The sequence below is a fragment of the Sphaerodactylus townsendi genome, linkage group LG02 (genome assembly GCF_021028975.2).
Source record: "Sphaerodactylus townsendi isolate TG3544 linkage group LG02, MPM_Stown_v2.3, whole genome shotgun sequence".
NCBI lineage: Eukaryota > Metazoa > Chordata > Lepidosauria > Squamata > Sphaerodactylidae > Sphaerodactylus > Sphaerodactylus townsendi.
Window position 1 is genome coordinate 33,220,317 of NC_059426.1, and position 27,325 is coordinate 33,247,641.

At 42.3% G+C, this 27,325-nt stretch overlaps 1 protein-coding gene across 2 annotated transcripts; it reads left to right on the forward strand.

The window, feature by feature from the left end:
* Positions 1-790: 790 nt before the first annotated feature.
* Positions 791-27,325, forward strand: GALNT3 (polypeptide N-acetylgalactosaminyltransferase 3). 2 transcript variants are annotated; one of them, XM_048486359.1, is made up of 12 exons: positions 791-1,102; positions 8,888-9,098; positions 9,916-10,515; positions 11,378-11,550; positions 13,262-13,411; positions 15,649-15,883; positions 17,251-17,368; positions 17,479-17,679; positions 20,187-20,318; positions 20,442-20,543; positions 24,735-24,887; positions 25,639-27,325. In XM_048486359.1, exons 3-12 carry the CDS (start codon positions 9,950-9,952, stop codon positions 25,759-25,761), a joined length of 1,953 nt encoding a protein of 650 aa, XP_048342316.1. In that variant the 5' UTR covers positions 791-1,102; positions 8,888-9,098; positions 9,916-9,949; the 3' UTR covers positions 25,762-27,325. The 2 variants fall into 2 exon arrangements, with proteins under 2 accessions (XP_048342316.1, XP_048342317.1); XM_048486360.1 differs by lacking the exon at positions 8,888-9,098.

Below are 27,325 nucleotides of genomic sequence, written 5' to 3' on the forward strand. Positions count from 1 at the left end.
ATTCCAATATCATGCAAGAGGGATTCTGGTTTGTTAAGGAAAACCTCCATGTCTAGAAGCACTGAGCCTATTACTGACAGAGCCGGGAAGCAATATCAGGGAAAGGTCTTGGCCTCTGGGCCCTTCGTTGGCCCTCCAGAGCAACAGCATTGTCTACTCGGTGAGATGGGATGTTGACAGAACATTTTTCTGATCCAATAGGGCTCTTTTATGTTGCTTTCTTAACACAAGAAACTACCTCATAACGAGAGCAATTCTAAGCAGGTCTACACACAAACAGTAAGTCCCATTTTAATGTATTTTTGATATATTTACAGTCCACCTTGTAGAGCCAACCAGAAATCTAAAGAGATAAAAAAGTTGAAGCAAAACATAGGTGTTAACATGACACATAAAATTATGCAGGAATTTTACCCCCAGGAATTTTTTTTCAACAGACTGCAGTCAAAGAATCAGACTCTTGGGGTAATGCGCTCAGTACTGTCACCTATGCAATTTGGTTTCCCCACATCCCCTGGCACCTGCTCCTTTTCACTGGAGATGCAAGCCAGAACACCTCCCCTCTGCCAACATTTTAAAGATGCCAAAAGGCTCTGCAGGTTCTTTTTTCCCTCCAAGCTGAGCGGCAACCTAGAGACTCAAGTGAGCAACTCGGAGTAGGTCTATAGCACGGCACTCATTTATTCCTAGGAAAGGGTTGTTAAGCCTGCTCTTCAGTTTCGAAAGGAGGCCTTCCGGGCGCCAAGAAGGGCTCCGCCTGTCCCAAACCGAGAGGCGCAGCCCCGGGGAAGCCGAAGGGGCGCTGTCGCCCTTTCCCCCTTCCTCGGGCTTCTGCCTTCCGTTGGAGCGGCGGAAGGGGGGAAGGGAGAGGCCTGGAGACGCCTACCTGAGCGCCCAGGTGAGCCAGGCAGTCGCGGGGGGTTGTGGGTCGGCGCTCACCTGGGCGCTGCCGGCTCACCAATCGCAGTCCGTCCGGGATAGCAGAGCGGTGTTCGCCGCCGCCCGCCGTGCCAGGAGGGGGGAGACGGCAGGACCGAGGCGGCTTCGTTGGAAGCTCCCAGCTCCTTTCTTCTCTTCCGACTTCGGCTGCATCCCGGCGCAGGTGAGAGCGATTCCTTGGAGGAGTGGGCGAAAGAGAAATGGGGCTGGGGGCAGGGAGTGGGTACCCTTCTGGTGCACCTAGGCGATGGGGCTGTCTCTTGTAGCCTCTGGGGTCCCCCCTCTCCTTTCCCTCCATTAGGGTGGGTCTTGTCCGCTTCAGCATCTTTCCCCCACCCCATGTAAAGCCCTAAAGGGAATACTCCCCCTCTCCTTTGCCTGCTGCCCTCTCAACGACTAGTTTTTAAAAGTAAAAATTGCTGCCCAGTCTTCCCCACCGCCCCTTTCACTGCTACTAAATTGGAAGTTCAGATCTTTGCCTCCACTCCTCGGGTGTGTGTGTGGTTGTGGTTGTGTGTGTGGGTGTGTGTGTGTGTGTTGGCAATGTAAAAGTAGGAGTCCAGGGCACTTTTTACAGCTAGCCAAGTTCCTGCCAGTTTCAGCGTTACTGAGAGCGCCCTTCATCAGCTTCATGAAGTGTTGCATCCATAGGGCTGGTAAATCTATAGTAAAAAGGTTGCAAGCAATGGAAAGGTGGAGAAAGGTGGTATAAGGAAAGGCCAGTTTTGAACCAAGGTCCAACCAAAACAGTGCAGTAGAGTCAATGAGGAGCATCCCCATTTGTTGCTAGGTAGGCAAAGTGGGGTTTGCATAAAGGGGGCTTTCACACGTTCCTGGTTTCTCTGCTCCAGTTCACCGCCAGTGGCTGTCCCATTCCCATGCTACAAAGATTTTTGCTGGGTTTTTTTTAAAACAGTGGAATATTGTTAAAATGATATGATGCTACAACAACAGGTGCAACAGGCTCTCTGAATTGCCAACTGTCACTTTTTTAAAAGTAAGTTTCTAACCAATAGCAAAGATATTCTTCTGCACTTAAAACTTTGCAAGGTAAGGGGCTAGATATCTACTTTTTTTGAAGAATGGAAGTTGAAAATTCAGAGAGCCCATTTCACATATTGATGTAGGGATGTATTCAAAAAAAGGTATTCCAATTCTAGTATTTAAAAAAAACTTAAGGAAAAGGCCACTGTAGGGACAGTGAAAATGCTTTCCCTTTACATTTCCACATTCACATAGCAACTTTTGGGGCTTTCCTGAAGTCTTTCCCAACACTTTGCAGAAAACTACACTGGAAAAAGATCAGAAAACACTCAGGGAAACCCCCACCCCCAAGATGCAAGAATGTGCCGTGATACTGTTGGGAAGGAGGAAAACTCCTCCAAGGAACCTCCAAGGAAATCCCAGCAGCACTGAACCCATGCAGAAACGGCCATGTGTTTTATGTGTGTGTGTGGCAGATAAAATTGGGATCAGTATTGATCATCATTAGGCAGGGGTTAAAAAAAAACCCCACCCATCAATCCCACAAAGCTGTAAAAGTCCTGCCTTCTTTTTTTACTTATGATTGCTTTGATTGGGAAGGCTATTGGGAGTACTGAAAGCAGATAGAAACAGGAATTCAGTGAAGACCAATTCCTTTTTCTTTCTTTTTTTTACTCCAGGATAAACTTTTGTATGTGAGAATGCACTTTTTCAGATGCAACATCTACATTACATTAAGGGGTCACTAGACTCCTGTTTTGGGTGGGGTTTTTTTTGCTGCAATAGATTACCCTCTAAAAGCAGATGACCCATTTTCTAGCTGCTGATGAATGTGTATTTGGAAAGAGTGAGGGAGCAAGTGTACATGGGTGAGCACTTTTTTGTTCCAGGAACTGTTGATGGTGATGTGGAAGGACTCGTTTCTCAAATAGAGGATGTTGACATAAGGAGGGGACACGTGTGCCCTTACACTTGGCATTCCCATGAGTCACTGAGATGCCACATCATAGTTCAGACTGCAATTGGCTGTACAAGGTGAAAGCAGTCTTTAGGATGTCACCAATAGATCAACAGCCAAACCCACACAGCAGCACCACTAGTATAATTATACATGGCCTTTGTGTAGTACTTATGTGTGTCATAGGGGTTGGGATTTGGAATCCTAGGCACTGGAACAGCTTGAAATTTAAGCCAAACTACTGGATATATGTCTCTGACCCTTCCAGAGTAAGTGCTGATTCCTTAAAATGGCCATGGCATTGACCAGGAAGCCTGATCTTAAGTACAGAAGTTCACTGAGTTCAGTAAGGGTCTTTAATATTTCAGCAGTGTGAGAATGTTTTTCAAAATACTAAGTGCTCGACAATGTTGTATCTAGTGAGGGTGTCTTAGATTTACCAAGAGCATTTGCTTCTGTAGAGGTACACTTTTTTTATTGCCTCCCTTGGAAATTCTCAAAAATATTTTACAACTTATTTTGCTTTGAAATGTGGGGCTTTGATTGTCACTAGAAGCTTGCAGTACAAAGAGGGTGCATTTTGAAGCTTCATTTCATAATTCCTAGTTCTGCAGTTTTCTGCTTGGAGATATTAAATAAAAGGGAGCAGAGCGTCTCTGTATTCTGATTAGTGTTAACATGCATTCCAGCAAGAGATGAATTCCGCTTCGAGGTAGGGCAAGTAGCAGCCAGGTCACCCCTCTATCACATCTGAATCCAGCTCCAAATGAGCGCCCTTTCTCTCCTGCCATCAAAGGAGAGCAGGAGGCAACCATGCACCTCTCCAAAGTGCCTGGGTCCTGTTCAACTGAAAAATCATTCCCCCCAAACATGAATTTTAATGTTTTTATTTTGATTCTGTGGGTTACTATGAAAGCCAGTTTCCATTAAAAAGTAGAATTAAATTGTGCACAACAAATCAATCCTGCCCATTGTGTGCCATCCGTGTAGTTAATTCATTTCATTTGTTTTATGTTATTATTAGCTTACCATCAGTATTACCCTTAGAATACATGCAGGACCAAATAATATCATTATGTGGAGGCCATTATGTGGAGGCCTGAAGTCACATTCAAGTTGTGGTTAGCATAACAATTGTTTTTCTTAAACCAGATGACTAGAGGCTTATAATGTAGTAAAATAGAAACTTTAAGTAGACAAAAGTACTTTCAGTTCATGGGATTTGCAACCAGGTCACGGGTATTGACAGGTGGATCACAATGAGCGTAATTCTACCTGTCTCTGGAAGTTTGTGTACTTCCTTCACCAAACAATACCACACTGTCATTTGCAAGCCAAGTCATCTGATTTTTTTTTCTCCAGGATTTTGAGAGGACGTGTGTTCCACTGGCTGAACCTAGGAGACTTTCATTTATTTTGCCTCTCTTCCTGGGGCTGTTGTATGGTCATAGGCAAGCTGCTGTAAGGCTCAGTTCAGCATCTGTGGTACTGGAATAATAATGACATACTTTACAAAAGAAGTAGAAAATAATGACATAGTTCCCATACATAATGACAAATTAAAGTACTTGGCAACATCTCAAAGCACTTTTATAAATGATCCGTAGTAGCAGATGACATATTTAATCATGCTTGCCTGAATTTCAGAGGAGAAGGAATATGGCATATCTAATAAAGCACAAAAAATCATTTATAAAAGGGCAGAGGGAATCCAGAATATGTTATTGGGGTCATACTGTGATTTGAAACCAGGGTAGGGAGCTCAATGAGAGTAGAAGAAGAAGAGTTTGGATTTATATCCCCCCTTTCTCTCCTGCAGGAGACTCAAAGGGGCTTACAATCTCCTTGCCCTTCCCCCCTCACAACAAACACACTGTGAGGTAGGTGGGGCTGGGAGAGCTCCGAGAAGCTGTGACTAGCCCAAGGGTCACTCCAGCGCTGGATGCAGGATGCAGTGTGGCCAGGCTAATCTGAATTCCCCAGATAAGCCTCCACAGCTCAGGCGGCAGAGCTGGGAATCAAACCCGGTTCCTCCAGATTAGATACACGAGCTCTTAACCTCCTACGCCACTGCTGCTCAAAGTAACATCTTTGGTTGCTAATATGTATTTAGACTGTGCTAGTTCTGAGATTATATTGACAATTTGCAACGTGCACAGTCTCTCCACAGTTTTCCAATGTTTCTCTTTTCCAAATTTTGCCCTTTGAATTTTATTCCAGTTGTTTGCGGTGTTGACAGCAAGGTGGGGAAATTCCTCAAGATGAGTGGGGAGGGACAGAACCTCAGTGGGATATAGTGACATACAGTCCATCCTCCAAAGTAGCCATTTTCTTCAGGGGAGCCGTCACCTGAAGCTCAGTTGTCATTCTGGGAAATTTCCATGACCCACCTTGAGGTTGGCAACTCCAGTTGTGTACCTTGAATAATTTGAAAATCTCATAAGGTAAGTTTTTGGTTTTGGGTGTCTAGGGTTTTTAATTTTTTTAACACTAGGCTGTATTGCTGGACGTCAGTTTTGTATTATCTGTGGTTCCACTTATGAAAAAGCAGGAGAAATTCCCACTTAGATCATTGGAAGGGCTATGCCCGTGGTGGCGAACCTTTGGCACTCCAGATGTTATGGACTAGAAAACCCATCAGCCCCTGCCAGCATGGTCAATTCAGGGGCTGATGGGGATTGTAGTCCATAACATCTGGAGTGCCAAAGGTTCGCCACCACTGGGCTATGCTGAAGATCTCCATTGCACGTAAAGTTTAAAACAAAAAAGACTGAATAGTGAATACCCCCCATCCAATATTTGGGGAGGGGGTAAACACTCTGTTTGGGGTGCTATCTATAAATACAGTACAAATAAAGTTGGTGTTACACTTTCATTGTGTGCTAATTGAAAATACCATATCAGATTTAGCTGTATCCAGTCATTCAATTCTCTCTCCTCAGCCATCTGTTGAGGTCACATAGTGAAGTATTTGTTTCCCTGTTTAAACAATGGCTTCTTCATGAAACGGCAAGATGAAATGACACATTGCATTAAATCTAGTTCATTACAGACAAAGTTAAATTGGGCTTGTGATTCTAAAATGCTTACTTTTGTAGTTAGCACTATTTAAATCAATGTTTGTTTAATAGTCTTGAAAATTAAAAGCAATTATGACCTCATTAAGCAGTGACCTTTAGATGGGATCAGTAACCCTTCTTCTGCTCTTCATAGACAGTGGCTAGTTCTTTATATATACTCACATATGTGCAGTGTGTGTGTTTGATTAAGGTTTATTCGTTTATCTTATTTATACTCCTCCTTTCTCACTGGGACTCCTGCTTGATCACCAAAATGCCCATTTCTGTTGCTTTTCTTGAGTCAGTTTGGATATCTATTGTTTGTCAGCTTTAAAGCAAAAAAACAAACAAATACATGAGTAATGTAATCCTCTCTAATTCTTTGACATTGTGGAAAGTACTGCACCAGAACTGAAAATCCTGCTGGGGAGATGTGTGAGCATAAACTAACATTCTGCTGTCCTGCTTATATGCAATTCCTGGAAAATATGCCTGCATGTTTAGCCTTGATTTAACATTCTCAATGTAAGCTCCTCCATAGGAATCATTGTAAAAATACATTTTTTCCCCAATATTTCCCTTGCATTTCTTCAAAATCTTCTTTCATCCTTTGCTTTTTAACCTGTGTCATCTTCTCTCCCTGCTCCTAGCCGGGAGAGATACACAGAGGAAAACTTGCTACAACCATTCTTATTGGAGAGAGCCTCTCAAAATGCTCCTTCCCACGATACCAGGGGTCCCTAGCCTTATTTGAGCCTGTGGGCACCTTTGGAATTCTGACACAGTGTGGTGGGTGCAGCCACAAAATGGCTACTACAAAAATGGCTGCGGCAGGAGGAGGAGCCAGTCTCAAAACAGTTGCCACAGCTTACCTTCAATCACACAATGAATATCCTTGTGCTATGGTGGCAGCTGCTTCTAAAGCACCTTTAAAAAAATCCGCATAGCCAATCAAATTGCTAATACCCAGTCAGAAGTTCTGCTGGCCCCACCGACTTTTTGAAAACACTTGGCAGGCACCAGAAAAAGGTGTCTGTGGGTGTCATGGCATCAACAGGCACCACACTGGAGGAACCCTTTCACTATCCATTGCTTAAAGGAATAGGACTGGTATATCTTCTTTTTAAGTACAAAACAATGTCTTCATACTACGAGCATTCACTTTGCCAATCCTCCTCCTCACCTTTGAGCAAAATCACTTGCCTAGTAAAGTTGCTTTGATGTTTGAATGGAGTAGATTGATGTAATGACTACTTACAGTGAAGCTGGGGGTTTTCCTAACTGTTGGGTGCAGAGATGAAAATGTGAAAGGAGAAGGAAGGGTCCTGGAGTAAGGGTACAAAATTGGGGAGGGGGCAAAGCTCCTAAGGGATGGAAAGTCATGGTAAAAAAAAAAGAGGATAGCAATGTGGAGTTCCTTCATTTTACACATCCTGCATGAAACATGTCCTTTTTCATTCTCTTCATATGTTCAGTATTCTCACAGAATGGTTTTAACATAAAGCAGGAACTGGTTCAAAAGGCTCTATCCAGCTCCAGTATACTATGTTTAGATTTAGCAGTCTCTGATTCCCCTGAAGATACAAGCATCCTCACAGGGGCATAGCTTCAATGGGGACATCTGGGGCGGCTTGCCCCGGGCGCCACCATTGCAGTCAGATGTCGGAGGCAGGAGGGGGCGCGTGGGGAGTTCATGCCCTGGGCGCAGTTCCCGCTCCCTTCGTCACTGCATCCCCACTCTCCAGTATTCCAAGAGGGGGACCCTTACAGAACCATCCTGAGTCGTCTCATAAAAGTGTAATAGTCACCATGCTTCAAAACCTTCTTAGCATATGAGCATGATAGGGAGAGATAAACAGAACTCTGATTGCAACAGTACATAATTATATGAATATTTTAAAATCTTGGCAGTACTTCCAAATGAGGAACATGATTTACACAGGGCCATTACAATGGTCCTGAAAACGAATGTTATGCTAACTTTTGTTAATTCAGACATAGAACTGAGGTAACCTAAAATATTAATGTCCTTATTGTACTTATCACTTCTAGTATGTCCCATTTAGTCTATTTTTACATAGTATCTGAACCTTTTATAGGGGAAATATTTCATCAGTGAAAACCTCTGATGCTTTAACGGTAACAGAAATTTGCAGTTGTGTGCTTTGCTTATTTTGCTTTGTTATAGTTCAGGCGTCTGCAACCCGCAGCTTCGGAGCCACATGTGGCTCTTTCAGCCTGATACTGTGGCTCCACATGGCCTGGAGGTCGGAGGGTAGGGTGGGCGTGTCCCTCCAGCCCTCCAGAGTAGCGCTGGAATGAAAGGTGAGTGGAGGGGCAGAACCGGAGGCAGTTCCATGCAGAGCCACCTCTCCAGCTCGGTAGATCTTTGGGGCCATGGAAAATGGGTCCAAATGGCTCTTTGGGTGATAAAGGTTGCCCACCCCTGTTATAGTTTGTTTCCCTCCAGGATTATTTGGTATGTTTCTGAATAGCAGCAATGATTGCAATGGCAGAGTAAACAAAATAAATAAACATTTCAATGTAGGCTTTTAATAGATTTGAAATACCATCACACTGTGTGGTTGTACTTAGAATGTTTGGTGATTTTCCTTAGCTGAGCTTAGCTTGATATGTTAGCTCTTTAGTATAGCTCTTTTATTCTCCCATAAGTGAGTAGATCTTACATGCAACTGTTGCTCATGGCATATGTCTCACATTTTCTGGGTGAGCATGTATTTTCTTACATCATGGTCATTTGCAAAACAGCATGAAGACATTGGAAGCCACTGTTCTGTGAGATTGGTTGCAAAATAATGTTGTTTAGCACTGCTTTTGAATTGTCAACTATGACCCTTTTGGGAAAGAATGACCAGCTGGTGGCTCCTGAGCTTTATTTGACCCCACCATCATTTTGTCTGCCCTCTGCCATCTGTCTTCATACCAGGTTAGATATGGAACTAGGAAGCCTGCTTTCCAGCAGCAGACTGCTCGAAGTCACATGGTCAGTGGAGCAAGATAAGTAGCAAGGAAGGGGAAAGTTTCTGTGAAGGATCAGGGCAGCTTCTAAAAATGGCAGTTGGCAATTCACTCAGCTAAGGAACACCCTTCCCTGTTGGGAACCTGCTGTGTCATCGCAGAAACCTCCATTTTGCAAGGTAAGGTCTGTCTGCAAGGTAAGAAGTGATCTGCCTAGTTTTCTCTTGCTAGTTTCCTAGGGTGAGACAATGCTGTCATGGTCAGAGGCTCCAATCTGAAAAGTTCTCCCTCATTATTGTAGGATGCACTGATCACTGTATTTTTAAATCCTCCATATCCATAACAGCAGCTTGGCATTTACCCTGTTACCTGGGGCAAATAAAATGCCTTCCCAAGGATCAGTTTGGCCGTTCCAGCCATCATGAAATATCATACAACATCTCTGTAAATGCTTTCAGGCAAGGGGGTATTTATTTTTCTTATCTGGTTGATACTACAGAGCTGAACATTTTTTCATTTTAAATTAAAACTGATGTACTCAAGGTTTTATAATCAAAACACATAAAGATAATTGGATTGGCTAAGCTGAAGTGGCAGAGGGGCATGGCAGGGCAATTGGATCAATAAGTGTGAGGAGAACAGGTATAAAGAGTGGAAATCTGTGGTACTGATGGCTGACTGTGCTCAGTTGCTGGTGTTTAGTGATGGGCAGCCAGGAAGGTCTTGTGGGAGGCCAGCTCAGGCAGGCCAACTCTGTATAGTGCCATGTAGGTTGTGATCCAGGAGAAAAACCCATACTATTATAGGACCATTACATGTAGCTGGATGTTTATGTATCTGGGGGAAATGAGAAAAACAGGACCAGGGGAACAGTGACTGAGATTATCCTACTTCATGTATGTTTTTGCCCACTTAACTGAACATTCTTGTGAAGCTGTAAAAAGTGAGTTTTGTGTAGGTGCATGTATATTAACAATCATTCTTTAAACCTTGCAGATACTGCCATTTTAGCAAACACCTAACTACCTCTATGAAAAAGACTCATTTTATCAAAAGGGCTTACATATGTGGACTTTCCGGAATGGCTCTCCTAAGAATGCTAAGACGATTTATAAAGAAACCGTTTTCCCAGTGGAAGCTTTGGAAGTTCACCATTATTGTTTTTATCTTTTTAATATTTTTGCTTTTGTTACAAAGAGAAGTAAGTATTCAGGATTTTCATGACGAGCCAGGAATCCAGACGAAAGATGGAAAGAGGTCTAATGTGCTAGGCCTCGTGTTACAAGCTGTGAACAATATTAAAGGTGCAAAGCCAAAAATGCAAATCAGAGCTCCTCTTAGACAAACTCAGGTTCCTGGCCAGAGGCGCTGTTTACCAGGGTCTTACACAGCAGCTGAACTGAAACCTTTCCTGGATCGACCCCCTCAGGATCCTAACGCTCCTGGAGCTTCCGGAAAAGCCTTCAAACCTGTCAATTTAAGTCCAGAAGAACAGAAGGAGAAAGAGCGTGGAGATGAAAAACATTGTTTTAATGCTTTTGTGAGCGACAGGATTTCTTTACACCGAGATCTTGGACCAGACACGCGACCTCCTGAGTAGGTTGAAGGGCATGCTGGTTTCTGGCCTTTCTCTAAATATGCAAATATCAGAAATGGGGTTCTCGGTTTCTTTTGCTGATGTGTGGTGTGTCTCATGTATCATTAGAATTACTTCTACATGGAAGGCTTTCATTCCATAAGCATAACGTGTGAATAGTCAGTTTTAGTATGTTGCATGTCACTTTTCTAATCTGATTCCCCATCTCAGATAGCAGCAAACAATAAGTTCATGTGAGAAATTTTAACAAATCCTGATGTAAGTTCACAAGAGTTTAGGACCATTTTGCACCAAGTTCCTTTAAAAATGCTCCAAGTTTCTTAAGTCCATTTTTACAACTTTTTGTTGATGGGTTTTTCCAACCTTGGACATCTTTTTTAATTATACCACACATAGAGAAACAATTACGTTTAATGAGTAGGATCTGCAACAGAGATTACTTGAGGCTGAGTGTCTGCCAAGAGATGCCCCAGTCATGCTTTCCCACCTCTGTTTGGTCCGCAGTGACCTAGTAATGCCCCTGATGTGTAGATTTGGTGATATTCCTGTAGGAGGACAAAACTGCCAAACCCCTGTTGGTTATATTCTTGTGGCAGTAATTTTAGACCTTCACTTGTTCCTTAATGACCCAATCCAAAAATATTGCTGGAATTGTTAGGAAATTCTTTTGCAATGCTGACCCTGTGTTTGACTTTCTTTACAATAAACCTTTTTGTTCAGTTTGTGGGATTTCAGCTGAAATGAGAAAAATCCAAGGGACTCTGCCATGTTAGTTAAGTATCTAATACTACTTTTTCTGTGCTGTATCAAACATATAGACCATGTTTGGTTATTTCTGCGATCTCTGGTTTTGTTTTCTAGGTGTATTGAGCAGAAATTTAAACGCTGTCCATCACTGCCTACTACAAGCGTTATCATAGTCTTTCACAATGAAGCATGGTCCACTCTGCTAAGAACTGTCTATAGTGTGATGTATTCTTCCCCTGCAATTTTACTGAAAGAAATAATTTTGGTAGATGATGCCAGTGAAGATGGTAAGAAAAATGTAATATATGTGTGGTCATCTGATGATTAGTGTTTTTTCCAGTTATCCTGTGCGGGCAAAAGACACTGTTTCCCTCCTATTTAAATAACAAAGCCATAGAGATTCTCTTCTCCCTCCTCCCTCCCTTTGCATGCAACATCAAAACTCATGATGTCCACATTGGTCACTTTCACACATTTTGGTTTCTTTGTGAGAAACAAACCACAGTTTGTTTAAAGTATATGATCTGGGTGTCAAGGCAAATTTCAGTGAGCTGTGGTGTTGTTTTTTAAAGCCTTCCGGCTCAGCATGACAGGGAAAGGAAGAGAGCTAGCAAGCCTGAAGGACTCTTAAGACTCACAGTTAAGCAAACCATGAGATTAGATCTAGACCAGGGGTCTGCAACCTGCGGCTCTCCAGATGTTCATAGACTACAATTCCCACCAGCCCCTGCCAGCATGACCAATTGGCTATGCTGGCAGGGGCTGATGGGAATTGTAGTCCATGAACATCTGGAGAGCCGCAGGTTGCAGACCCCTGATCTAGACTAAATTGGGCATTTCTACCAGTTTCTCCTTTCCTGTGCCGCTTCCCCCAACAAGTGAACTTTGAGTCCCCTATTTATATTATGAGGGGGGAGGTAGGAGAGTTCCATTTTACTGCTGGAAAGTTTAGTCTGGAGTCAACCGATGGTTTGTTTAGTTCTTGGTATTGACTTGCCATGCAAAGGGGAGTGGTGGTGCAGAATTCTATAGTAAAGCCTGACCTCCTTAGTTTTCGGAAGCGAAGTAGGGTTGGAACTTGGATGGGAGACAACCAAGGAAGACAGCAGAGGCAAACCACCTCTCCCTAATCACTTGCCTTATGAACCTTAGAGTTGCCATAAGTCAACTATGACTTGAGACATTAAACACACACAAAGGGAGGGTGGAGGGGAGAAGAAGCCTTTTGTAGCTTCTTTGCTTAAATAAGAGAAAATAAACCCGTGGTTCATTTTGTTGTCTGAATGCAGTGCCTACATGTATACAAAAAACAAGGTTCCCTTTAGCTTGTTTTGTTTCTAGCCATGATTCTGTTGCACTTTCTGTATGTCTTATTAGTTAGGACCGGTCCTTGCCCTGATACATTGGTGGTCCCCTTTTCCATGCTCCTCTGTTGTCTGCTGAAGCAGATTGTTTCACAGTATGAGTGGAAGCATCTTGGGAATAATAACCCCTGAAGCACTGTCCTTTATCAGTGACTTGCATCCTGTAGGCCTTAAAAGTAACAGGTGCACTGTTCTGGACACAACCTGGCAACTCTTTTCTTTAAAATTGCAAAGGCTGTTAAAACAAGGTTAATTGGGTTATTAAACTTAGCTTATAGTATTAGTTATTTTCACAAAATTGTCAAAGTAACAAATACCCCTCGGCTTAAAGTCATTGATTTGTGCTGTGTCTCTTCATTGGTGAAATGTTTTTTGATCACCTTTTAAAAAAAACATAATGATAATAGAAACTTGCTCAACTGTTCTGCAACCGAAGTTCATATTTGTCAAGATGAATTCAGGTTGCAGTGTATTTCTGGCCACTTTTTTTGGTTAAAAGCAGAAAATATAAATCCTTAGTTTGATACTCAGAGGCATATCAGAATAAAATATGTTGACAAAGGAGCTAACCGTGAAAAGAGACTTGAAGGTTATTTGTGTACAGAAACTAGAGACTGACATGTTGTCATTCCAGATTACTTGCACAATAAATTAGATGAATATGTGAAACAATTCCAGATAGTTAAAATTGTCCGGCAAGAGAAGAGAAAAGGCCTCATCACCGCTCGATTGTTGGGTGCTTCAGTAGCAACAGGAGAAACACTCACTTTTTTGGACGCCCACTGTAAGTATGTGTAGATTGCCAAATTCAAAGGATGGTAATGCCATGTAGCTAATAAATATTAAAGATATCTTGTACTTATTTTTTTTTCATTTGGATTATTAGCCTCTGCTAAATGTACTCTGTCTAATGAAATAGAAAAATGTGGCAAAAGACTGAAGTATCAGTCTAGTGGGTCTATATTCTAAGAACAGCTCCTAAGTGGCTATTTAATATTTGGATGCCTGGGAGGAAAGTGATAGCTTTTAACAACCACTTTTTCAGCTTTTGAAGAAGAAGAAGAGTTTGGATTTATATCCCACCTCCCTCTCCTGTAAGGAAACTCAATGTGGCTTACAATCTCCTTTCCCTTCCTTTCCCCACAACAGGCACCTTGTGAGGTAGGTGGGGCTGAGAGAGTTCCGAAGAATTGTGACTAGCCCAAGGTCACCCAGCAGGAATGTAGGAGTGCGGAAACACATCTGGTTCACCAGATAAGCCTCCGCCATCTCAGGTGGAGGAGTGCGGAATCAAACCCGGTTCTCCTGATTAGAATCCACCTGCTCTTAACCACTACACCACACTGGCTCTTTTCAACTTGGCCAGAGTTTTCTCAAGGAGAGACTGCTGTGGGGAGGGAAGGAAGAGGAGAGCCAATGTGGTCTAGTAGTTAATTTCAGAGAAAGGTCTGGGAGACCCCAGGTTCAAGGCCCCAGCCTGTCATGAAACCGTGCTGAGTGAACTTGAGCCAGATGCACTCTCTCAACCTCACCTACTTCACAGGGTTATAGTGAAAATAAAATGAATGAGAGAATAATGTGAGCTGCTGTGGTTTCCAATTGAGGAGAAAGATAGGATATAGATAGACAAGCCTTTATTGGCATTCCAAAATACAATAAAACAATTGTCCATAAAAGACAGATAGATACAACAACCATTCAGAGTCTTATCAATAGTTTAGTCCAAGTGGACTCATCAAAAGTGCCATTCCCATACACCTCTCCACAGACCAGACTGAAGACCCACCAACAGAGCCCAGGCATCACAACAGCATACAGTATCAGCACTCCACTATAAAACACAGAGTTTGTTAGAGTGGCACCTAACACAGAACAAGGGATAGGGGGCAAGGAAATGGGGCTTAACAATCTTGATTTCTGGACTGCAATAGGTTGCCACAAGCCTTCAGTTGTCAGCTACAAGCACCATCTGGCAATCAATAACAAAAACTACTTTACATCTCTCAATGAATCAACGCCCACAGGTGTTATTTTGATCTTTGGGTGACCGTGAACTCCCACAGGTTCATTGGCTGGTATAGAGGTAGGTGTAACTGTATACCAGTAGCAAATAGTTAATGTAACCAAACATTGTTGTTGTTATGATGATAGCAATCTAATGCTTAGTATCCATCTAACGCGTTATGCGTCTATAATCTTTAAAAAGATATTTTTTGCTACACTTTCTCATGCAAAAGTGCAAGGATCAAGATTATCTTAAAATTAAAAAGGAGATCCTAAAGAGCATCAGTTGTTAAATGATTGTGCATAGGAGTGAAGCAATGATGGGTTGGATCATTCTGATCTTGGCAAATCTTGCACAATGAAACAGAGTGTGTTCCAGTGTCTCTACTTGTTGGCTCTGAGGTTGCATGTAAGGCATAGCCTCTTTTGTTTATTCATATGCAAGTTGAGTATCTGCCTTTAAAAAAAAGCTGAGCACAGAGGGCATTAAATTGAAATGGGCCAAGGTTATTGCTCTTCTGTGCCTTGGATTGGTAAGCCAGAAAAGGTAGTTGGCTGTATGTCCTTGTTCAAGAGGAATAAGCAAATTAAGAGGAGAGCATGTTTTCCTCGCTTCAGCTAGAAAGATAGGATATAAATGAAGTAAATGAAGAGAGAATGAGGAAAAAGCGTGGAGAGGGGCTATGTGGGAAAATGAAGTCATCTTGTAGCCATTCTTTTCCCCCACCTCAAACCCACCCCCCCCACCCCGGTGAGTCCTTGCGTTTTCCCCGCTTGTACAAAACATGGTAGAGCCACATCTGTATGATTCTGCCAAGAAAATGCAATCTGAGTAGGAAATACACCTCAGGCTTGTATTCAAAGTTTCGTTGAAAACTACCCACAAACTTAACGTATTTCAAACTGAATACATGTGTGCATTTCATGAAATGGAGCTCTAAAATGTGCTTGTAACTCTTATTTACGGTTAAAAGAAAGCAGTACTAAAGTCCATAATCCTTTTTCTTTTCCTACTAGGTGAGTGTTTTTACGGTTGGCTGGAACCCTTGTTGGCAAGAATAGCTGAAAACTATACTTGTGTTGTAAGCCCAGATATTTCTGCTATAGATGTCAATACTTTTGAATTTAGCAAGCCTTCTCCTTACGGCCATAACCACAACAGAGGGAACTTTGACTGGAGTTTGTCCTTTGGATGGGAATCTCTGCCTCAGCGTGAAAGCAAAAGAAGGAAAGATGAAACCTATCCCATTAAGTAAGCAGTACAGCCCCAGTTCTCTCTGTTTAAACTTGTGGAGGAGTTAAAAAAACCCACTTTTCCTTAAAATAATGTATAAGCTGCCTTTTCTTTTACAGGCAGGACAGTAGCAAAAGGAGTGATGTTTCTTGCATGCTACTGTTTTCTAGATTTTGAATATCTTTTCATGACGTAGGGGTTAGAGCACCAGAGCAGGATCTGGACCATGGGCACTGAAATCCTCACTGTGCAACGAAGCTCGCTGGGTAATCTTGGGCCAGTCTCTCAGCCTAGCCTCCCTCACGTTGGGGTGCTGTGTGGTTTCTGGGCTGTATGGCCGTGTTCTAGCAGCATTCTCTCCTGACGTTTCGCCTGCATCTGTGGCTGGCATCTTCAGAGGATCCCGGAAACCACACAGCACCCCAGTGATTCCGGCCGTGAAAGCCTTCGACAAGACATCTCCCTCATGTTGTTGTTGTGACGATAAACAACGGGGAAGGTCCATGATTGCCTCCCTGAGCTTTTCAGAGGAAGGGCAAGATAAAAGCGGAGAAATCTTAACCTAACCAAAGACTCAGTATAGATGTTTAAGGCTTGGTTTTTTTCCCCCTACAAATGTTTGAAAGCAATTGGTTGCATCAATAGATGTTCAAACAAATCTGCCGGTTTAGTTATTCAATGATGTGAAACCTCAGGCAGCTAATTTTTTTTTTCTGATTGATGCATAATTAACTTTAAAAAATCTAACAGATGCAGGTTACCTCCATTCTAGGAGCAATTGTACCTGTCGAATTTTCTATCTGTTGAACATCTGTGAGATGCACGGGATGGGGGGGTGGGGAGGGGCGTTCAGATCCTGAGCAGTGATGTTTTCATGGTGGCTATAAATGAATGAAATGGGAAAAAATGAAATGAAAAAGTGAAATGAAAAAGTTTTTTCCCATTTCAGACACAGTTTAAATATACCTCCTCGATAACCTTTATGAACACCAGAAGCCGTTTTTGAGGATGACTTATAAAAATCATGGCACGCAAGATTTTGGAATTTTTCTCTCTTTCAGATTAGCTGATTTTATTGTAGCCTCTTTCATTGAGTAAAAAAGAATTCTGCTGTGAGAATGCCAGCGCAAGAAAAGTCACTTTTAAAGGGTAGAAGAGTTCCCAGGACAATTTTTGGCTGTTAATGGTCTAGCTTTGAAATAGATGCTAGCATGCAATTAATTCAGTGCCGTGGTAGTTGTTTTTCCTCAGAGCTAGTCATCTATTTAGCTAGCTGATCCAGTTGAGAAGACCTACTTGAGGAAGGGAGGCTTATAAAGAATAAACATAAGAACAAATTGCTGTCAGTTGGAAGTTACTGACTTCATCAATTACTGTCTTTGCAGAACACCCACATTTGCGGGAGGTCTCTTTTCAATATCGAAAGAGTACTTTGAATACATTGGAAGCTACGATGAAGAAATGGAAATATGGGGAGGGGAAAATATAGAAATGTCTTTCAGAGTAAGTTTAGAAGTAGAATGTCCCAATTGGCTTTCTAAAAGATTTCATTATGCTGATAATCTAACCTTTTAAAGGCTCCAGGTTTTTTTAACAGGCCTGTAATTTTCCAGGTATGGCAATGTGGAGGTCAGTTGGAAATCATACCTTGTTCTGTTGTTGGCCATGTGTTCCGAAGCAAGAGCCCCCATACCTTTCCAAAAGGGACTCAGGTGATCACACGTAATCAAGTTCGCCTTGCAGAAGTCTGGATGGATGAATTTAAAGACATATTTTACCGAAGAAACAGAGAAGCAGCAAAAATCGCGAAACAAGTAGGTGGCGATGGTGGTGGTATTAGAAATCAGTTGCTGCACTGAAGTATTTGGTGAGAAAAAATTATTTATTGTTGCATGTGCATAAAAACAATATGCATTCTGTTGATCCAGGTTTGGGATTTTTTTTGCCCAGTGGTTTATTTAATACATTAAATACCTTTGGCAGTACCAATTAAGCTTTTTATTTGATTTATTTTATACTGTCCATTGTATTACTTTTGTAAAGTTAAATAAACTAGTGCAGTTCAGTCAGCTGTTTTAATCATCCTGTTTGGGTGCCCGGGACCCTAAAAGCTACATGTGCCAAGGTTCTTTGTAGTTGCCAGGGCTGTTCACATCTCTACTGAATATTTGAGTACTTAAGGAGACTACATTGGTGGCTAGTAAGAACATAAGAAAGAGCCTGCTGGATCAGACCAGAGTCCATCTAGTCCAGCACAGTGCTACTCGCAGGTGCCTTTGGGAGCTCACATGCAGGAGGTGAAAGCAATGGCCTTTTGCTGCTGCTGCTCCTGAGCACCTGGTCTGTTAAGGCATTTGCAATCTCGGATCAAGGAGAATCAAGATTGGTAGCCATAGATCGACTTCTCCTCCATAAATCTGTGCAAGCCCCTTTTAAAGCTATCCAGGTTAGTGGCCATCACCACCTCCTGTGGCAGCATATTCCAAACACCAATCACATATTGCGTGAAAAAATGTTTCATTTTATTAGTCCTAATTCCTGCCCCCAGCATTTTTAATGTATGGCCTCTGGTTCTAGTATTGTGAGAAAGAGAGAAAAATTTCTCTCTGTCAACATTTTCTACCCCATGCATAATTTTATAGACTTCAATCATATCTCCTCTCCAAACTAAAGAGTCCCAAACGCTGCAGCCTCTCCTCATAAGGAAGGTGCTCCAATCCCTCGATCATCCTCGGTGCTCTTCTCTGCACTTTTTCTACATGCTCAGGTGTTCATCAGAAGAAGTTCATAGAGAGATGGTGCTCTGCATATAGCACAGCTGAGCATGTTGGGAGAGAGGAATTTTCCCCACTAGTATGTAAAATACAGTTCAAGAAGGGAGGCCTATGTATTCAAATATTGGCATTTTATCTGAAGAAAGCTATTGAAGAATCAATGTATTGTCAAAGGCTTTCACGGCTGGAATCAATTGGCTGTTGTGAGTTTTCTGGGTTGTGTGGCTGTGGTTTGATAGTTTTTGTTCCTAACCTTTCAACTGCATCTATGGCTGGCATCTTCACACTGTGCTGCAGAGAAAAACACAACTCACTGTGATGTGCCTCTGAAGATGCCAGTCATATACGCAGGCGAAATGTTAGGAGCCAAAACTATCAGCCACACAGCCTGGAAAACCCTCAACAGCCTTTTGAAAAATTATCTTAAAATAGTGTTCTAGGGTTAGAGGGAAGAACAAGTTGATGGATATATGTACAGTAAAAACTGCTGGGAATAGCTGTAATTTGATGGGAATCGTTTGTACTAATACTAAAGTTATTGGGCACTTTTAAGCCATTGCTTGCTGTGATCCTGTCCATAAATGTTTACACAGTTCTTTATCAAATAGTGGTCAGATATCTGGAAAGTTTAAACTTGTTTAATTTCATGCTTAAATCAAATTGATTTGATAGGGAAGCATTTGTGTATTATATCCATGGTCCTATAAGGCTGAGTTTGTTTCTATATGTTTGCCTGCAGTGTTAACAGACACTGGCAACATCTCTCCTATAAATAGGATCTTCTGCCATGGCAGACACTCAAGTGCAACTCTCTGTGCCACTGCATAACAAGAGCTCTGAGTGCATAATCTCTGCTTGTCCTGGCCCTGCCTCCAAGCCTGTGTTTATAAAAGCAAAGGAGATGAGGATGGAGACTTGCAGTTGTTTCTGCTCTCCCCAGAAGGGAGGGCAGAAGGGACTGCTGGCTGGGAGCCGGGAGCAGGGGTGAGGCTTGGGTGGGTGTCCTTGGGCTTCCTTGGCCCTGCCCACATCGATGATGACATGGGCGGGGCCAAGGGCACCAGAAGATGACAAGGTCTTGCCGTCTTTCTGATCACATGGGGGGCCGATTTTGCACCCCCCAGATGACCAGATTAGTGGGGCCAGGGGACAGAGGGTACCTTGTCCCTAGGTAGATACACCACTGGCCTCAGGCCTGTCAGTTACACAGGCCAATGTTCTCTTCCTAAAAGAGGAGCGTCCTAATAGACTGAAAAATCATTCCAAGAAAGAAATCCTAAATACACATTCTGTAAAAGGCTTCTGTTTAACTATCTGAAGGAAATAAAAAGTGAACATGCAATGTATCATTCCCCCACCAAACACACACACATCATATGAACTGTATTAAAGCTCCTATTTTAGGTATTCAAAGTTTAGTGTCAAGCTTCTTGAAAGAAATTATGTTGTAAACCCATCTATTATCTTTTAGTGAAAGAAAATAATCTTTTTGTGACATGTGGTTTCAATTTGTTTATAAAACTAAATACTTAGCTTTGTTTCTACAGAAAACATTTGGTGACTTGTCAAAAAGACTTGAGTTAAGGCATCGTTTGCAGTGTAAAAACTTTACGTGGTATCTAAGCAGTGTGTATCCAGAGGTATATATACCAGACTTGAATCCTCCATTATCTGGATTTGTAAGTATATTTTCTATTTCAAAGCAAAATGTAAAGCCCACTGCCAGTGTTTGCATAGTATTTAACAGTGCCGGATCAGCACTAACACTTTCATTTTTCTGTCTTTTAAAAAACTTTATTCAGTTAAAAAGCGTTGGAAAAAGGTCATGTCTAGATGCCGGTGAAAACAATAGCGGTGGCAAACCATTAATCATGTATACTTGTCATGGACTTGGAGGAAACCAGGTAATGTGCTTCTTTGTAATTTTTACATGAGCGTAACAGATTACACAAAATGCAGTGCATTTTTAACCTATTTTTGGAGCTACAAGGATGCCAGTGTGGCTGGATGGTCTTAGCAAACAAGTTATCCAAAAGCTGTATTTTGTACCATTAGCAAGTTTCCTGTGAAAGGCACAACTGCGGACTAGTGTTGGACTTGCTCAGGTGTGTCCCTTTGTTTTCACAGTGACCGCTGAGTTCAACGGAACCTCATGAAAACAGAACATTATCTGCTAGGGCATGGGCTAGAATCGTCTGTAGTGTGGCAGGCTGCTTGCTGCTAAAAGAGAGCCAGCATAGTGTAGTGGTTAAGAGCAGGTGCATTCTACTCTGGGGAACCAGGTTTGATTCCCTGCTCTGCCACTTGAGCTGTGGAGGCTTATCTGGTGAACCAGATTAGCTTGTGCACTCCAACACATGCCAGCTGGATGACCTTGGGCTAGTGACTGTTATTCAGAGCTCTCTCAGCCCCACCCACCTCACAGGGTGTTTGCTGTTGGGGTCAGGGGAAGGGAAAGGAGATTGTAAGCTCCTTTGAGTCTCCTTGCAGGAGAGAAAGGGGGGATATAAATCCAAACTACTACTAATACTACTACTACTCATCTTCCCTGAGAGCAAGAATTCTGAACTCCATGAATACAATATGCCAGGCATGAAATGTAACTTCCTCAGGAGTACTGATGCTGAATGTGTGTCTGCCAGGGAGACATCTTTTCTTTCTTATGGGTGGTTTTAAAACAGAATTCTTGAATAGTAGTAAAATATTATTTGGTGAATTTTTTTTAAAAAAGTCCAGAAATGTGCTCAAAGGGCAGAACCATGTTTTGTTGCGTGCACTGGACTTTGACCTGGGAGATGCAGGTTCGAATCCCTACTCTGCCATGAGGCTTACTGGGTGACCCCAGGGGATCACTCTTTCTCAGGCAAACCGGTCTTACAGGATTAAGACAAGGATGAAATGGAGAAGGGGAGAATGTTTCATGCTGCACTGAGGTCTTTGGAAGAAGGGCAGCATTAAAATACATTAAGGTTGTCATATTTTAAAGACTACAGTCACTGTTGCTCTATTTTCAGGGAGAGGTCAGCCCTCCTCAACCAAACTAGTTTTACCCCTTGCTGGGAATAATGAATGGGCATTCACAATTTTCCCCTCAAATTGGGGGTATAAGCAGCTTGGTGGTGGTGACTTTAGTTGGAGAGAGAAGAACATTAAAAAATCCCCTGTGCTTCTTCCTCCCCCTCCCCCTGCCCGCCTCAGTACAAATGTACCTTTACAATCTGTAAAAGAGAGTTGTTGTGGTTGTAGTGGGTAGGGTGACTGACTGCATGTAGGAGACCTGGGTCCAAACTTCCATGTTTCCACAAAGGCCACAAGGTGGCCTTTCACCCATTATTCTCTCTGTCTCAGAGTAACCTTGCTGTTGATAAAACCGTGTCCAGGAAATCAGTCTCTGTGGGCCACTGAAGAAAGGTGGGTGGGATAAAAATGTAGTACTCGGGGAAGGATTGTGGCTGCATGAAAGAGCTTTTGCTTTGCCATGCGAGAGGTCTTGAGATGCCAAGACTGATCCCTCGTTAATGAATCACAAATGGCGGGTTTGGAAAAGGGATGGGGGTGGGAAGCTCTCTTAGAATGCTGTCCTGAGGAAGAGCAGGTTCTAGATCGGCCCTTTCAAATAAGAAAATTCATATTTCTAAATTCCTCCAGATTAATGTATATAAAGTATTTGCAAGTCCCCCCCTCCCCCACATGACTGCAAGCTTACAATGAGAGTGGGTGGGAGTTATAGCATAATCCCATTTATCTGGCTAGACTGATATGTTCTCTGTTCCTTTTTTCACATGCATATTAGAAGCACCTAGAACCATTTAAAGCTGATAGAAGGAGGGAGGGGAGAGCTGGTGCTGTATTTGGAAAAATAACCTACTCTTTCTGTTGCTACAGTGGAACCCAAAACTAAAATCTGCTTTCAGTGGGCCCCTCTTTACACCCTTTTAAACAGACTGCATATTTCCCGTATGGATTCATTTTCTGCCATGGAGTCAAATCTCCTTTGTCTTCTTGCACTAATAACTTGAGCAACTTCTCTAAATTTGGATTTGGGCTACAATGCACCAGTTTGTTGTGTCTGTCGTTCACTCTTCAGCACTTCTTCAGCTTCTTGCCTGGCCCTTCTCTATTCTGCAAGGACACTGTCTTCATTTCTGCCTCGTGAACTTGATAATCTTGGCTCCTTTACTCTTCATCCTTTCCTACTGCTTTTTCCTTTGCCTCTAGAGCTCTCGCTGTCAAGGAGGACACCAGTGGGCTGACTGAGCAGCCAGGCCGGAGTCATCTGTCCCCTGGGTCATACTTTACAGGCTCATTCTGGGAGGTTAGAGTGGTCTTCCCTACACGATTAAAAACAACAACAACCAAATTGACTACCATGTTGAGCTGATAAGTTTCCCTAGATGGTTTCCCTAGATAGTTGCATTTCTAAACAGGATAAACAATTGATGGGGCAGGGATTATTGAAAATATATTGCAGTACCCTCTGTATTGTTGCATCTTGTAGGGCCTTTGGACATTCTCTAGTCATTGTAATGTCAAAAAAGATTGTAGTAGTTACTGACAGCTGTTGGCCTATTTTGAAAAAAGTAGTACTGAATGTAAAATAGTTTCTGAACTGATGTGTACCTTTTCTGTACTTGGCCCATCAAGAAGGTGAGTAAGATTTTCATTTCCTTTATTCACAAATGGAACCTAGCAACCTGTTAACTGTAGCACATTGTCCCATTAATCAGTATGTGTTGCTCTCTCTTTTTTAAAATGGATTACATCCATAATTAGCTTGATCTAATGATGAAGAGAGCAATCCGGTTTTTTACAATGCAGGTTATGTGGTTAATTTTGTCTTACCCTGCTTGTTGTAGCAAGTGTTGTTGTGCTATAAAGGTTTGCCTCATTCAGTGTTGCCATTGAGAGCATCTCATTCTGTGCTATGAAGACATTGCATGTTCCTGGCAACAGAATAGCTGTGCCTGTCACTTACGATTGGTAGATGTCTTAGGTACAGACCAGCCGAAAATTATGGGCATGGAAGTCTCATTTATTTAAATGAGAGGAGAGTAATCATGGCCCCTGTGAAATTAAAAGTGCTTAACATTTCAAACCGACTGGATCAATGCCAGGTTTATGAGCAATTGCATAAACTTCTCGGATCAATACTGCTCTTCAGGGGCATATTTACAGAAAATTGTTTTCAGGGCAAGCACTGAAATTGAACCCTCCTCCCAGTGGCGTAGGCTGGAAAAATGGTGCCTGAGGCAAAATGATGCCTGGACCCCACTTACCTTAGTTCAACTGGCTGCTATTTGCAGCTGGCTGAACTCCAGGCTGCTCCCCCATGGGGCCCTGCCCCCAGGCCTCCCTGAGGCCCTGTGCCCCACCACCTCTAGTTTCCTTAGTTCAGCTGGCTGCTCTTTGCAGCTGGCTGAACTCCAGGCTGCTCTGGGCTTCTGCAGGGGGAGGGCTGTGGAGGGGCGATTTTCCATCCCCAACGTGACCCCACAGGATAGTGTGGCCTGCCTGGGGTGCAGGGCCACACTATCCTGTGGCAGCTACACCACTGCCTCCCCCTCTCCAAATCCAACAGGTCTTCCTCATCTTGGAAGACCAGCTCTCTGGCAGTCATGTCTACCAAATCCTTTCAATGGCAGGTAGGCCAGCTCTCTGGATAGCTTGTCTACCCACCATTAATAAGACATTTTACTTACAACCGTAGGTAGACCAACTCTCCGAGGGGGCTGGTGGGTTGCAGGAGCACCATGACTTCCTGCTTTGCAAAGGGGTGGCCTGAGCACCCATAGGCAAGTAGTGCCCAAGTCTCGTGTCCTGGCTTGGCCCACCCTAAATACGCCAGTGCTTTATTTTGCCTCACAGACGTTCTTATCCCCCCTCCCCCATTACGCGCCAGGAAGAAGCAAAACTACTTCTTCAAAGCTCATAACTTTCTCTTAAAAATGTGTGTGGCATTCCATAAGTTTTCCTGGATATTGTGAATATGGATGTTCAATTGGCCAAACATACTAATTTGCCACCATATCAGTTAATCCGAAGCTTAGTGGTAGGTGAGGGTGATGTTTCTAACAGAGTGGCTTTGATTTTCACAGTACTTCGAATACACCGCCCACCATGAAATTAGGCACAACATCCAGAAGGAGCTGTGCATCCACGCTTCTCGAGGAACAGTGCAACTTTATGAGTGTGGCTACAAAGGAAAGAAGAGCAGAACCCCTCCAGAGGAGAAGTGGGAGATCCGAGAGGTACATTTTTGGAAACCGTTCAATCTACTAAAAACTAAATGAACGTTTCTGGAAATTAGGAATTGTTAATTCGTTCAGTAGATGGGATGTGTAACACTCAGGTTCTGCTTTTGTTAATGCTGAATCCTTAGAACAGAGCAGGCCGCTGGTGTAACTTTCCCGTTTGAGGTGTTAGTGTTTAGTGTTGTGGAAGTATTTCTTTTTCATGGTCTGAAACATGGAGAATTTCCATTTCTTCTGAATGTGTGTGAGGATTTCCAGCTCCTGGCCTGTCTTTACCCTGATGTTGATATTCACCATTGAGGGGGAGAGTGTTCAGTCTGTTCCATTTGTAAACTGAAGCAACATGTATTTATTTATTTATATACCTTTCTTCAACCCAATCAGGGCCACCTTATTTTTACACCTCAATGTAACTCACCAGGAAGTAGGGGGCAGCAAGTGACTAAGCACATCTGATAGGAGCTCTACACCCTTTCCGTTGTCTTTTTTGGGTGTTTTTACAACCAACTTGCATCCATGACTCGTTGTACAGCCCAGTCTGTGGTTAAATTCACTGCTGACGTTCAGGGACTGCCAGTACTGTTGTGATCTTTACAGCAAACCAGATAACTTTAGGCCAATGATTGTTCCAGACTAGGCTCCTGCATAGGATTATTATGATTCAAAATATGGCGTGCAGACATAATGTTTGATACCTTGTTTTTGGAAGAAGGGGATAAAATGCAGTTAACAGTCTCTTCTGTTTTAGGACCAGCTGTTATACAATGCAGCCCTAAAGATGTGCCTTACAGCAAATAGCGAACACCCAAGCATGGTATCATGTAATCCCTCCGACCCCTTCCAGAAGTGGATTTTTGGCGAAAACAATTAAGTCCTGCTGCTAATCAGGCGAATAATTAATAAACAGGAATAGTGGTGTTTGTCCAGCCCTCTGTGGACTTCACAGTGTGGGACTTTTCGCTTCACCCTTTTTCTGCATCCAACTGAACCCTCCCAAATTTTGTTCCTGGGACTCAAGAGACCCTCAGGACAGGACAGGAAGAAAGAGAGGGTCTGCAGTGGAAGAGGAGAAATCGGCAGAAACAGCTGCCCTTCAGAGGAACTTTGTAGTTGGATACATGCCTCTGGCATCTCCAATGAAATTATAAATATTTAAACTTTAAAATTACACAGAAACTAATGATAAAAGATCAGAAAAGCTTTTCTTCTTTAAAAGTAACGCAAACAGTTTAGCAGTAATTCCAAAGAATTCTTCAGTTTCTTGTCTGTTTAAAAATGTTTACAAAATACTGGAAATTGCGTTTCCAGTGTTAATTTTTTATATGACCATTGCCTTTAATGTGTAATTCCCTGTGATTTGGGTATTGTTTACAAGTTTTTGTGTATATATTCCTAAGGACTTTGGAGATTGTCAATGAAGGTTAGGAAATATACTTTTCTGGGAGCAGCTGAAAAGTAGAGTGCCTTATTTGTGCTGTTCATAATTGAAACTGTGATTCAACTTTTCTGTATGGCCTGGAATCACCTTCTTGTAGGTATTGACCTAGGCTGCCTGATGTTTATTGTGCCTGAGAAAAGTCTACTAAACACATTAGCTCATGTGAAAAGGCGTCTATTATTATTCTTGAATTAAAAATATATTTTTGGTATTTAGCCCCTGATTCATCTGCCATACTACTAGCCTTAATATATAATTCCCATGCTACTTGGTCTCAATATGACAATGTTGTCAGCATTGAGCTTTATATGTTAGTATTTCTGAGTCTGATTAAAAAGCAAACACTTCTGTTTTGCTAGAAAATGTGGTGTATGTACTTGGCATTGCATTACTGGTTATTGGTTTGGCCATCAGTCCTGGTGACGCACCTCTTGCGTAATAAATAAATTTCAAGTTCCCATTTTTGTAATCGTCTTCATGATTCTATGGTTTTCCTTCCTTGCTTGTTCAAAACCTGAATGCAGGAGTTGTTCCAAAATGGTATAAGAGAGTTTGGTTAGAAAAAGGGAACTTTTTTTGTTTAATTTAACATCCTAGGTGTAAAATGATGATTATTGTTTTTTGCAGTCAGATGTCACATTATTTACACGTTCCTTATTCTTTTTGTCTCATCACTAGAAACCAAGTGCCTTGTTAATGCCAAGAAAATTATCCTTAAACCAGAATTAGGTGTGCTGCTTACTAGTGGTAGGTTTCATCTCAAAAATACAAAAAATCAAAAGCTAAAACATTCTCTAGTTTTATAAATGATCTAACCCAAAACTTTTTCAAAAAGCCACTTGTAATTTTGGATGGCAGTAAAGCAGTTTCCCATATTTCAGAGTCCCTATGTGTCTTTTTAAAGGATATTGCAGATATTTAAAGTCCTGTCTGTACAACTTGAAAATCCTATCTTTTAGGCATGATGTGCAAAAATAAAAAGTGCTGTAGACTTCCA

Excerpts from the sequence above, each read along its gene's own strand:
- GALNT3 (XM_048486359.1), top strand. The coding sequence starts at position 9,950 with ATGAAAAAGACTCATTTTATCAAAAGGGCTTACATATGTGGACTTTCC. Across the intron at positions 20,544-24,734 it reads ATGGACTTGGAGGAAACCAG|TACTTCGAATACACCGCCCA; the intron begins GTAATGTGCTTC and ends TGATTTTCACAG. Across the intron at positions 24,888-25,638 it reads AGAAGTGGGAGATCCGAGAG|GACCAGCTGTTATACAATGC; the intron begins GTACATTTTTGG and ends CTTCTGTTTTAG.